The following is a 13,972-nucleotide window of genomic DNA, read 5'->3' as shown; positions in this document are numbered from 1 at the left end:
AAATTTTATCTGAGTAGGAAAAAAAAAAAAAAGAAAAATACCAATTTCATTAGGACAAAAAGTTATTAGTATTTCTCCCATCCCTACCAAGGCATTTATCATTTAGGCTTCTTTGTACCCACCCCCATGCTTATATCCACATATGTGAACTTATACACAGATGCTTGTTTTGATTACAAAAAGTGAGTCATACCCTAGCCAATTTAGCTCAGTAGATAGAGCACAGGCCTGCGAACTGAAAGGTCCCAGGTTTGATTTCAGTCAAGGCCATGTTCCTTGGTTGCAGGCACAACCCCAGTGGGGGGTGTGCAGGAGGCAGATGATCGATGTTTCTCTCTCATTGATGTTTCTAACTCTCCCTCTCCCTTCCTCTCTGTAAAAAAATTAATAAAAAAATTTTAAAAAAAATTTTAAAAATGAATTATGTTGAATACATAATTCTGTGACTTGTCTTCACCTAAAAATAAAAACCATGAACAAATCTCAAGCCAGCTTGATCCCCAGTGGGGACTTGCAGGAGGCAGCCAATCCATGATTCTCTCTCATTGTGGATGTTTCTATCTCTTTAAATTCATTCTTTAAATTACTGCACATTATTCAAGGTTCAGTTGCTGCCTGTAGTTCCCCTCCCAAAGGGACTTCTCTTACTTGCTGCAAAAAAACTTGCTGATCCAGAAAATCCTTGGAGTGTGCTCTTCAGTGGAGCAAAGTGTTTTTATAGGTGGGGGGGGAAAAAGAAAAAGAAAAAGAAAACAACAACTCATGCTTGGCTTGCAGCTGAAAGTCTGGGGACAGAATGGTTTCTCCTAGCACTTCAGTGGAGGATAATAGGTCTCAGGCCCATGAGAATGAAAGCCATCATGCATTTCACCACTTGGTTTGCTGCTGCCAAAAAATACGCAAGGCAGCTTGCTGGCAGGTACTGAGGGAACCACAAGCATGAGTATGCAAGGAAAATGAAAACTCACTTATGGGGCTTGGAAAGAAAAGATGGCCAGCAGAAGAGAAATTGGAGATGCCTGCTGACGTAGAACTAATCCAAAGAAGAAACAGGAGAGAATTTTAATGAAAATATAATGGAATTACAGCACTAAAAATGAACACTTTCAGGAACTAAAAAACAACAACATGATTTAATTATAAATTCAATATCTAACAGAAAAAGAGAATGATTGCCCTTGAGAAGCATATTAATGACAGATACCATGAGAAAAAAGACAAGTTGCATAGAAGTCAGATCCAGCAGATTAAAGGAGAAAGGAACATGTGGAGAGGTAATCCTATCTAATAAAATAGTAATATGCAAATTAACCATCACTCTGTCACACCCACAAGCCATGCCCATCGGCCACACCCATGAGCCAATCAGAGCAAGTATGCAAATTAACTCCAACCAAGATGGCTGTGGCCACAGAGCAAGCACGAGGAAGGCTTGGGTTTCCCTGGCGATGGAGGAAGCCAAGCTTTCCACACACCTTGGTGGGCCCTGGCCTCCACTCAAGGCTACAAAGTTTCAATTATAGAAGATAAATAAATTCCAACAGAAATGGTGGTAGCCATGGAACAAGCAGGAGGCTTGGCTCTGCTCCAAGCTACAAAGTTTCAATTATAGAAGACAAATAAACCCCAGATACTAGGGTCTCTACTTGGGTCACCAGGGGGCATGGCCAGCCTGCAAATCACCACAGGCCCCTCACCCAGGTTGCCCCATGTCCCAAGGGAATCCCCACCCTGATCTGCAACACCCTTTAGGGCAAACCAGCTGGCACCCACCCATGTACCAGGTCACTATCCTATCTAATAAAAGAGTAATATGCAGATTGACCATCACTCCAACATGCAAGACGGCTGCCCCCCTATGGTAAAAGAACCTCCCCCCATATGGACACAAGATGGCCACCACAAGATGGCCAGCAGGAGAGGGAAATTGAGAGGAATCAGGCCTGCAAAGGAGGACAGTTGTGGGCAATCAGGACAGCAGGGGAGGGCAGTTAGGGGTGACCAGACCGCAGAGGAGGAAAGTTGGAGGTGACCAGGCATGCAGGGAAGGGCAGTTGGGGGGACCAAGGCCTGCAGGGGAGAGCAGTTGGGGGGAACTGGCCTGCAGGGAGGGCAGTTAGGGGCAATCAGACTGGCAAGGGGGCAGTTAGGCATCAATCAGGCTGGCAGGCAGAAGCGGTTAGGGGCAATCAGGAAGGCAGGCAGATGAGCAGTTGGGAGCCAGCAGTTTTGGACTGTGAGAGAGATGTCTCAGATTGGAGAGGATGCAGGTTGGACTGAGGGACATGCTCTCCCCACCTACATGAATTTCATGCACTGGACCTCTAGTCTATATATATATAAAGAGCCAGGGTCATAATATCCACAATGACTGGAGGCTCGACCAAATGCTAGGCAGCGTGTGCAGCAGGTGAGCGGACTGAAATGCTGACCTCTTGGAGAAAGAGAGAGAGAGAGAGAGAGAGAGAGAGAGAGAGAGAGAGAGAGAGAGAGAGAGAGAGAGAGAGAGAGAGGCAGAGTTGATCAGCAATGGCAGCAGCTGCTGATGAGGCTGAAGAGAGAAGCAGGATGATCAGACCCTGCTTCTCTATCCCAGCCTGGGTAGCAGCCAAGCCTCTCCCCCAGAGGTCAGCAGTTCAGCCTGCTTGCAGTTGCTGATCAGCCCTACCTCCATGATCAGGCCCAGAGATAGGCCCGGAGATGCTGACATAGAAACTGACCAATCAGAACTAAATCTGGGTGAACTGTGAAGACCCAATGGCTGCCTAGGAGGTGGGGCTTTTGACTCTGATTGGCATAGAAACCAACTAATCAGAACTAAATCTGGGTGAACTGCGAAGACAGAATCTAAGGTAGGGGCTGAGAAGGGGTTTTAAGGGCAACAGCTGTTTGGTGTAAGGTGTAAGAAAGTAATTCAATTTTTTATGACCGGTTTGGCAATACAGTGCATATGACTGGTTATCATCCCAGATACGGGGATTATGTGTTTTTGTCTGACAAGAGCATCTCCTCCTGCTAAAAAAGGCTCCCTCCTCCCATTTAAGTAATCCTACCCTCTATAATCTATCTATATTAATGATCTCTACTAATAAATGCTAATTAGACTGGGTTGACTTCCTTTCAAACAAAGCCATAGTGGTGAGGGCTGAGGCAGAGGCAGTTAGGGGTGATCAGGTCAGAAGGAGAGGGCAGTTAGGGGTGAGATCAGGCCACCAGGGGAGGCCAGTTGGAGGCAACCAGGCCAGCAGGGGAGGACAATTGGGAATGAGATCAGGTCGACAGGGAAGGGTAGTTAGGGTAATCAGGAAGGCAGGCAGAGGCAATTAGGGGCTATCAGGCAGGCAGGCAAATAGATTAGGGGCGATCAGGCAGGTAAGGGGGGGGGGGCAAGGAAGGGGCAATCAAGACAGCAGGGGGGCATGATAGGGGTGATCAGGCCAACAGGTAGAAAGGTTAAGGGTGATCAGGCAAGCAGGCAGGCAGGCATGCGAGTGGTTAGGAGCCAGTCATCCTGGATTGCGAAAGGGATGTCCGACATACCAATTAAAAAATTGAATCCTGTGGAATCAGGCCTAAACCGTCAGTTGGACATCCTCTGAGGGGGTCTCAGATTGGAGAGTATGCAGGCCGGGCTGAGCAACCCACCTCTGTGGATGAATTTCGTACACCAGGCCTCTAGTCTATAATAATAAAAAGGTAATATGCTAATTAAACTAGATGTCATTCCGGATGTCCTTCCTGACAAAGCTGGAGCTACAGAGAAGCCGGCCTGGGCCCAGGTGCAGGTGTGCAGCATGAGGGAAGCCAGTACAGGAGGAAAGCCAGTGCTGGCAGCTGGGGGAAGGAAGGCCTACTCTTGCACAAATTTTTATGCATCAGTAATCACATAAACAATAGAAGAACACTTTTAGGACTTAAGAAAGTCATGAGGTGTTGACTGTCAAGGATGAAGAGAAAATCCTGCCAGCCAATAGCGGGGAACTGGAAGCAAAGACATTGCTTAGGGACACCAGGCACTGATTTGGGGCCTCCCCAATGTCTGCCTAACACTTCACACGGAAATATTAAGCACAGACATTGTTGAAGTTCTTCTAGGGTCTGGGAAACTTCTTTGTCATCTGTGTCGCTAGTGGCTGAGGACCAGCGTTAGGGACTTCGCAGTAGTCTTTTTCCTTCTAGCCTAAAACATTGTAAGTGCCAATTTTTAAATGCCATATGCACATATTACTTTGATACAAATTAAAAATATAAGAAAGACTGTATTCATAGGTGAAGTAAATGCATGACTGTTGGGCAAAAACATTACCTTTATTTACGAAATATATACTAGCTGTGTGTCTTTTGACAAGTTTACTTAACCTTTTTATGTTTGGGTTTCCTGAAGAGTAAATGGGAAAAAAAGTTAATAGCACTCATCTCAATCAGGCATAAAGATTAAATGTATAATACCACACCTAGAACTTTGGCACGTATAAGTACTCAATAAATAAGAGCAACGTTGCTGACCGGTGGCTGCTCTTCTATTGCTCCCAACAGAGAAGCACTATACACAGAACTTTAATTTTAGAATCAGAAGACTTGAGTTCACATGTGGCCTTTAAAATGTAAAAGTTTTATACCACAACCATGGTAGTAACCCCTCTAGGCTTATATCTTTTTCATACCTAAAACAGGAATATGAACAACACTTCTGCTCAACATCTATCCATCTAGCTATCCACAAATATTAACTGAGTACCTACTATATTCCAAATATTGTGTAATGGCTGAAACAGAAATATGAATAAGATAGACTTCTACCCTAAGGAGCTCACAGTCTAGTGAACAAAACTCAAGAACCTTAGTTCCTTTCACCTGAGTGTTTCTTAAGGCTCACTGAGAAAAGGACAAAGGTCAAGCATGTGTTTTAGTAAATGTGCTATGATTTTTTTTTCTTTTTTAAAAGCAACACTAACATTGTCAGCAAAGGTTGGGAAATAAAATTACTATACTGTGCTATTCTAAGAAAGATACTATGAAGCAGTTGGGTCATTGGGAAGTAAGCCCCTGCAGATGAAATGGCATTCTTAGGAGCGAGGGGACCAGAGAAAAGCAGGCCCCCATTTCTGATGGGAGAAGATGAAACATCTTGGGGAAGATTGAGCTTTGTTCATAGACTGGACTGCGTAGTACTTAGAATGATCTTTTGAGACTCGAGTGCCCTTTGAATAAACAGCTCCACTGTTTGAGAGGAATCACTATTATGTGATCCCTTCCCAACTATCTATATCCATCCCCTTTTAGATCACCCTGCCTTGGCACTTGTGGGAAGCAAGTTCTTGGTATCTCTCTGTCATCTCAAAAATAAAGACCTTATCCTAAAGCTTCTTATTAGGGTGCTGATTTTGATCAACTCATGTGAGTTGGCCCTGGGACAACATTTTCAAATGTCAGCTTGTATTTAATAGCTATGACTTAAAATTGTATATTTAAATCTCACAAATTATAATGGTAACTTAGCATATACCTGAAACAATATTAAGTACATCAAGACATGAGGTATCTTTAAAAAGAATGTAACTATACATTATTAAAAATTCATATTCAGAGTATTTTCCTTTATTATATTAAAACATTTTTAGCTACACAATGTAAAACAATGATGTACATTATTTAAAATCATGTATTTAGCTCATAATTAACAGAGATTTCTTACAAATTCACTTGGATGGTGACTACAGACACACAAAGAATGATTCTGGCTTCTTTTGTGTATGTATAAAAATATTCGAAAAACCAATATAACTTAACTAGAAATTAAACCAGAGCTAAGTAAAAATTATCCAGAAAAAAAAAATGCTAACATCTTGTTTAAGTTTCAATTGGATAATAAAATTTTTAAAAAATCTTTACATAAAAATTCTAATACCACCACCCACAAATCATAAAGTATAACAACAAATAGTGTATTTTTTACTTAATCAATTTTTTGACTCACAATAAAGACCTGTTACTTATAGAAAATCAATTCAGCAATTTATCCAAACATTGTGACATAAGAAGTTTTAAGAAACTGTAAATAATTCTTAATACTCTCATTTTGATTCTCCGACTTTTCAAGATTATGTTGTATTTCTTTCAAACATACTTCCTGATGTTGTATTTTCTAAAGAAAAAAGAAACAGATAATCAATAATGACATTCATACCAAAGGATAGTCATAATATAACATATATATAATTGGCTACATGAATTTTAATTTTTTTAAAGACTCCTAACCATCTGATGTGTATGTTAATAAATTATCTTAGAACTCACTTTTCTTTACAATGCAGAAAAAGTAAATGGATGATATTTACTGTGGTATACTTTTTTTTGTACTACATATTCATTTAGCCCCAAATTATTACACATTTAACATGATTAACTTAATAAGTGGGTTTTATTTAAAGTTGTCCTAACTTCTCACATCTAACATGACATTTAAATACTAGTTTTTGCCATTTTCTCTACCTAAAAATTCATATTTTATAACATTAAAATGTCTTTTGCTGTCTTAAAAATGGACAGAATTCCAGCTTTGATAATATAAACATTTTATTTTTAGAATATTTCATAAATAAAATGAACTCTTAATGTTATATTCTTTATTTAAAGAAAAAATTAAAAACATAATAAAGCTTTAAAATAATCAGTTGCATATAAATTTCCAAGATATCATTTAGCTCCCAACTAAAATGTAGACACCTTGAGAATAAAAATCTTTTATTTCCCTCCCATCAGGTGTTCAATAACACCTGACATCTGAAACTGAGCAATGCTCAATGTCCCTCAAGTGAAGTAGGTGGGATGAAGAAATGTGCTAGTCTAGGCTATACAAAGTTACAGCATGAATATAATGTATCTTTGTAGATGTAGAACGTCAATTTTACTCAATAATTCAGAAGAAAAGATACTAATACAAACCACATATTATGAGGCAGAATGCAAAATGTGCATACATTTTAGGATAACACATAAGACTCCAAAGTCATTTCAGGCTGCAGGAAGGCTGGCCTGAGTTAAGCTGCTGAAGGCACCCTTAAGTCTGTGCACCCACTCTGCCCCCCACTGGAACACTTGGGCAAAAAAGTCTATGAAGGCCTGCTACATGGGCAGGGCACTGTGGCAGACACCAGATACAATCAATTATGAGACAGGATCTCTGGGTGTTTATGATTCAATTGGAGGTAAGGTATGCATACAAAAATACTGAAAGGGACAGAATACATAAACTCCTTTTTTAGCAATGTTTAAATCTATGCTTAGAAATCTAGATTTTTACTATTGCAAAATTTTTCAGGTTTAATAGAGTATCAAATGTAAATCTATTTATTTTGGCAGCTTTAGCAAAGTCCTGGGAGCATTAAAGCAAAACCCATCTCATCTTAGTATACTTATTTTATTTTTTCAGAAGCTTTAACTATACGAAGGACATGACATATTTATAATATCAGCAATTCTGAAGGTGGGTTAAAAAAATTAGAAATAAAGGGAAGGCTGATGCTAAATTCAAAGTGAAAAATGTTTTGTTCTGATTAAAACTGCCATGGAGCTTTTGATGGCAATATAATTAAACTAATATTGCATGCCAAAAAGTCATTTAACTTTTTAACCTTTCAGGTTTTCAACTTTTTAGATAATTGGGAATGAAAAATTAGTTTTCACGGAGTCTCCAGCTCCTGGGAAAAATTAAGCATCATTATTTTACATGTCATTTTTAAGTAGACAGTTTTCAAGTAATTTAGTCATGGCTAGTGCTAGCTCTCGTAATATCTTCTGCCAGTTGGCTATTTCAGGAATATTTAGGAAAAAACATTAGAAGATTAATTAAACACAGACAACTTAGTAATCTCATTTCACAGCTGAGTGGACCAAAGCAGCCATCTCCTATGCAGATATAACAATAGTAAATATTTATTTAATGCCAACTTATAAACTTTATAAGATAGAATATTCATTATTCAAGACAAGTATCAAAATCTAACTCATAATAATTGTTTAAATTGCGAAATGAAATGAAAAATTCGTAACAGAAAGAAAGCAGAATATCTGTAACTTTCATTAAGCAGCTGTCATGCTAAAATAATGTGTACGGAAAGGGTCCAATGAAATTTCGGGAAAAAAGGTAACAGAAGCTACTGAGGATGAGGATAATAATTCTTTGGCATAACCCTGACATTTTTAATTTGTGTGATTTATATTACTTGTTATTTGTAATAGTATCAATAAAGAAATGGCCCTCTTTTCCCTCACTTTATACTTTAACTGTTTAAGTATTTAATAAACTAACTTGGTAAGAATGTTAAATGCTAATTTATTTTTTATGAAAGTACATAAGCTTATACTAATACTTACAGTGTTTATTTTGCAAACAAGTTGATTTTGTTCTTCATTTTTCTTTCTAAGTTCAGTTTCCAGATCTAATATTTTAATTTGTAAAGCCTTCTCTCGAGATGACATTTTCTCTATTTCTTCAGAAACCTGTAATTTTCAAAAAGTAAAGTAACTAAGTGTACTTTCTTTGAAGTATAAAGCCCTGACATAGTTATATTATACCTCTTTTTTCCAAGTAGATTATTAATTGGATGCTAGACAATTTAATTAGAAAGTGTTTAAAGTTGTTGTATGTTAAGGAAACACATGTAGTATAGTATCTGAAAAATGGCTTAAGATACAAGAGGTATATATGCATTATTTGCACTATTCTGTAACTTCAATAGGTTTTCTCCCCAATACTATATTTTTGTATCTTACTGAGACCAATCTCTGCTGTATAGTATTTATATTCACCATGGTGTCAGGTCTGGTGCTGGAATCTAGGAAGTTCTCATTAAATGCTTGGCTGGATAGAATTAGGGGAGGGCAGGTGACATGTACACTTCAGACACAAACAAAAGAGATTGAGCTTTCATTCATTCACTTTCCAAGTGGTCTGAATTTGAGTTCTCACATTTCTCTGACTGCTTATTTAGTAGAAAGTCTCACTTAGCTATGTTCTTCCAAGGATTCAGATATCTGGGAGCCTATTTGCAAAAAGGTAGGGCTGGAGCCACAATAATGAGATTGGAGGCAGGGACTACTTAAGGAGCAAGGAACAATGGGAAGAACTATCCTCTAATCTAATTCCTATGGACTAAGTTTTAAGTTATTGTAAAGTGATCTACCAGCATGTCTTGTGCACAACAAATTCTGAGGGCAATTGTAACTGAGGCATGCTGGCAGTTACAGGAGAAAGCTGAGGGAGAAAAAGCCCTCAGAACGAGTATCCATGTCCATGACCATGTGCTGCAGTGTGGACAATGGTGACAGTGCAGTGACAGCATGCCTCATGAAGCAGGAACTAGAGACAGCCCCACAGTCCACTGCAGTGGAGGGAAAGGAAGGGGCACACACATCTCTGGGGACTCTGAACACTATGAGCAGGAATCTGAGGTCATCTAGTATTTTCAAAGTCCACTTAGGCTGAACACAAGATAAAGTCACTTCTTGTTTTCCTCCTACAAGTTGGTGGCGCTGAGAAACCTGGCTTATAATTCTATCAATGGCAATACAATTTATTCCTTAGCTTTTATTCAATGATGTGTCCTTCAATATCCATTTAAATTGGTTTCCCACCGTTAAAAAAAATAAAGTATATGATACTTGTGATATAAGAGCCACATATCAAGAATATTGGATTTTATCTGACTCGTGTGGAACTGACATTAACACACTTTGGAAAGATCATGGGTATAAGAGAGATTAGAGGGAATGATTCAGAATCTGGTGTTGGACAGGTTAAGTTTGAGATGCCTCTGTTAAGTGGAGATATCAAATAATTTCTAGAATATCTGAATCTAGATTTCAGGAGACAAAGAAGTCTAAAGTAGAGAGGTATCTGAGAATCATCAACGTGTAGATGATCTCTTTTTAGCATCATGCAATCCTATGAGGAAACTCATGACCCCCATTTTATCAATTAAGAAATTAAAGTTTAGGGAAGCAACTTGTCCTGGGTCAGGGTATAATGTACCAGAGGCAGAATTCAAATATGATGGATACCAGAGCCCACCACATGTCTTTTCAAGTCATTTCATAAATTTATCTCTTTTTTGAGATCTTTCTGAATCATTTCTCCTCACCCCTTGAACTACCTTGTACCCGTCCCCTCTACTGTAGCACTTATATGCTGGATGGCATATTTGTTCACCTGTCATCTCCCTCCGGACTCTGAGTGTCCTGAGAGCTGAAGCCAGGTCTTATTCATCTTTGCATCTCAGGACTAGTTGAGGCACACAGTGAGATATTTATCAAATGCTAACCAAGTGAATTTAACTAGAATTTGCTTGTTGCATGTATTTATGTATGCAACAATGTTTGCCCAGAGAAAAGGGAATTGAGCTTTGCAGTTCACTAGATCCTGATCAAAAACAAAATGTCCAATAATTTGCCCATTTGCTTTGGTTTTGTTTGTTTTTTTAATGGGAGGGTAAAGGTGAGAGGAGGAGAATACTCCTTCAAAGTGTTTTCCATCTCTGCCCTTTACCCTGCCACATCATCATTATCTGGTAAAGAAATTCTGATCCAATAAGATATCTGTTTAGCTCCAAAAAGCAAAAATAGGTAAAAAAACAAAAATGTACTTGCTCTCTTCACCCTGTCATCAGGATAAAAACAATAACTAACTGTAGGTTTGGCAAGATGAGATATTGTCTGTTTAAAGAGGACTCTTTGGTAAACTAATTAAAAAGTTTCTAAATAAAGGCCATCTGTACCTTTTGTCTTCCTTCTTCTAAAGCAGCTTCCAGCTGTCTAGCCAATGCTGTATATTCTGCAGACTTCTCTTTAAACTTAAGATTGCTATGCTTAAGACATTCTTCTTGGTTTTCCAGCTTCTTTTCAAGCTCTTTATTTTCTGCATCCATCTGTTCTAATTTTCTTTTTACAGAAAACATATATTTTAAAATTAAAGTGTATAGGGGAAAATGTAACACCAATTATAAGTCATTTTAGTACTTACTCTTTAAGGTTTTCACACTTCAACTGAATAAGATAATTTTCCTCTTCCAGAGAAAGCTCTGTCAGAAGATTGTGATTTCCATCAAACTAAAAAAGAAAAAAATTTTCTTGGTTGTTTTCTTTATAATCAATTTCTAAAGAAATGTGCAATTTTTATTGTTAGAAAAATCATTTTAAAAAGTATAAATATTATTATTACTCCTACACAGAGAGACACTAAGAAATATTACATTGGTTAAGTTTTTTAAAACTATGCTGCCTTATGAAAAATCATCTATTATAAATTTTTTGAAAGATAGCTATTAAAACATTCTGAAAAATATTTCATTGCAAAAGGTCATTTATTTTATTAAGTCAGTGTGAAGAATTTAAAAACTGTAGAATAGTAAAGGTTACTCTTATAGTTTTTGTTTCACTTAAATAGTGATTGATAATTGAGTATCTGTGAAGGAAGTTTGAATAAAAACCATATTTATGAAAGGAGATTAAATTAACAAGGAAATCAATGAAAATACACTTGACTACACCAAGACAGAATGTTCTTCCCAATGCTTAAGAATTAGAGAACATCATGCTGAGTAAAATATGCCAGTCAATGAAAGAGAAATACCACATGACCTCACTCATTTATGGATATTAAAGAAAATTATAAACTGATGAGTCAAAAGACAGATATAAATACAGTAAAGCAACAAGCAGACTGTCAAATTACAGCGGGGAGGGTAGGGAGATCTGGGGGAGATAAGAGATCAACCTAAGGACTTGTATACATGCATATAAGTACAACTAATGGACACAAAACTCTGGGGAGGGAGGGTATACATGGGAGGGGAAGCAATGTTAAAATATGTACACAGATAATAATTTAATTTAAAAAAAAAAGCTGTATTTAAACTGTTTCAGAAGCTTTGAAATAAATAAAAAAATTCATAATTTCAATTAGTAATTTAGGGTATCTATGTAATGTGACATTTTCTTAGAAATCTCCTATCAGGAATTTAAAATGAGCAACATTTTGTTTGCATGTTGTTTAAAAAAACAGGATGCATTTCAAAATTAAAATCCAAACTACATTTGGAAGATAGGGAATCATTCCTAAAATTGTTCTGCAAATATGAAAAAACACTAACATCCTTGGACATGCTTCTTTGAAAAAAAAGTACTTAATTAAAAATATATATATTCATTAAGTGCTTACTATATGTGCTAGGCATTGTCTTAGAAGATGGCTATGTGGTGCTAACAGGGCATCCTTGATCCCTGCTCTCTCGAAGTAAAAAAGTATGTTAAAAAAAATTAGAAATAATACAAGTAAACTTGATGCACAATTCTAATTAAAATACACTCTTAAGTTTTGTGAGGTAAATGACAATAATTAACTTTATCCTGAAATTAAAAAATATATATGTAAACATAGCATTGCTCCTTCTCTTAAGCTATTACCCTATCCTCAAATATCTAAATATAGATTTATATGAATAAACCAAACAAGCAATTAATCCTGTTTACAAATTTTTTAGTATAAAATACTAGAAGAATAGCTTGCAAAATAACAGTACTGTATCTGCATAAACTGGTATTTTATCAACTGATATAGGTTGGAGTAAAATAAATCAACCCCTGACATGAGTGCCCTCAACTGGTGAAAGCATTCATAGGCGTTCTTCAACACAGGTAGCGAAAGTGAGAATGACGCTGGACACCTGGCCCTGAAGCTCCCTAATGGTGTGCGCCTGGTCCGCACACGTCCCCTTGCAGTGCCGCAGACTCTCCTGACACTCCTGCAGCCTCCATTCCGCCGCCTTCAGGGAATCGCTGGTGTGTTCGAACTCCTTCAGATGAGACTCCATCTGGCCTCTCATCTGAGGTGTGGCATTAGGGAAATAAGTGTAAGGTCACACAGCATTACTGCTTTCACTATCTTAAACACGAGGTATGCTTATAGCACAATATGTATTTTAGGAATAATGGTTTTAAACAAAAAGATTCCATCATATAAATGTGAATTAACATTAAGCTAGATTCTGCTAAGTAAGAACATATAACTCAAAGGTGGGTTATACTTTAGTTTGCAGAAAGTTTGTTGAATAAATGAATACAGCAACATTAGTGTGGAGGGAGAATGTTTTAGCCTCCTTAGGAAAACAAATTTTTGAATCCTGTCATTTATATTCCAGCGTAGATGATACTGATAAAGCTGGCATGTTAGTTTCCCAGCCCTCAGTCTAAAAGAACTGTCACCTTTTGCCTTTCCATCTTCTAATTCAGATATTTCAATTAGAACAGCCTTGCTGCACTCATCTTAGTCCAAATTGGTGGGTTTTGCTGTGTATTACTTTAAGATAGCTAATATCATCAGTCCTCAGTAGACTATTTGATTATTAATGGTACTATGAAGTAAATCTCTCTAACTTTATCTATATTAATCTCTCTGGCTACTGCAGTTACTTATAGTAGCACTTTTGTAAAGTTGTGATAAAAAGGTGTTAATTAAGAAAAAAATAACCATTTAGGATGTTCATAGGGAGGAAAAGCGAGCACCACCTGTTTCCCTGACAGAGCGACCACCCGGAGCTACCATGCAACATCCGCCATTCATAATCACAAAAGATAAAACTAGAACAAAGCACACTTTCCAAACATCTAGGAGCCCGTGAGAAAACCAGGAGACTTAAAGCAGTGGAAAAATAAAATGAAGAAGTTCGCTTAAAAACAAAGAATTTTCTGGTTTAATACAAGTAAGAAACCACTGTGAGTGACCTCACAGTATCTGAAAAACTCAGGCTCCTGCTCCATCTGCCCTTTGAACAGGTGTTTTAAATAGGCTTTTACTCACAGTGCTGCCCAGCAAAAACAGAAGACAGTTGCATTGGTATGTCTCATGAGAAAAGGAGACCAAGAAATATAAAATGATTTTTTTTCTCTAGGGTGCTAAAAATAGGAAGATTAATTA

The 13,972-nt window shown here is 37.5% G+C and overlaps 1 protein-coding gene across 2 annotated transcripts in view; it reads right to left on the bottom strand.

The window, feature by feature from the left end:
* Positions 1-4,291: 4,291 nt before the first annotated feature.
* ODF2L (outer dense fiber of sperm tails 2 like) overlaps positions 4,292-13,972 on the bottom strand; it is a 38,918-nt gene continuing 29,237 nt past the window's right edge. For both annotated transcript variants that reach the window (XM_084874425.1, XM_084874426.1), the window contains 5 exons: positions 12,723-12,881; positions 11,021-11,106; positions 10,776-10,938; positions 8,377-8,502; positions 4,292-6,145 (listed from right to left, as the gene is read on the bottom strand). In XM_084874425.1, coding sequence (XP_084730551.1) covers positions 6,017-6,145; positions 8,377-8,502; positions 10,776-10,938; positions 11,021-11,106; positions 12,723-12,881 — 663 coding nt within the window. In that variant the 3' untranslated portion in view covers positions 4,292-6,016. The remainder of the gene's footprint in view (positions 6,146-8,376; positions 8,503-10,775; positions 10,939-11,020; positions 11,107-12,722; positions 12,882-13,972) is intronic.

This window comes from Pipistrellus hanaki, assembly GCF_964339955.1.
Source record: "Pipistrellus hanaki genome assembly, chromosome: 2".
In the NCBI taxonomy this organism is placed as follows: domain Eukaryota; kingdom Metazoa; phylum Chordata; class Mammalia; order Chiroptera; family Vespertilionidae; genus Pipistrellus; species Pipistrellus hanaki.
The sequence above is the reverse complement of the archived record's forward strand: the minus strand, read 5'-3'. Positions and strand labels throughout refer to the sequence as shown.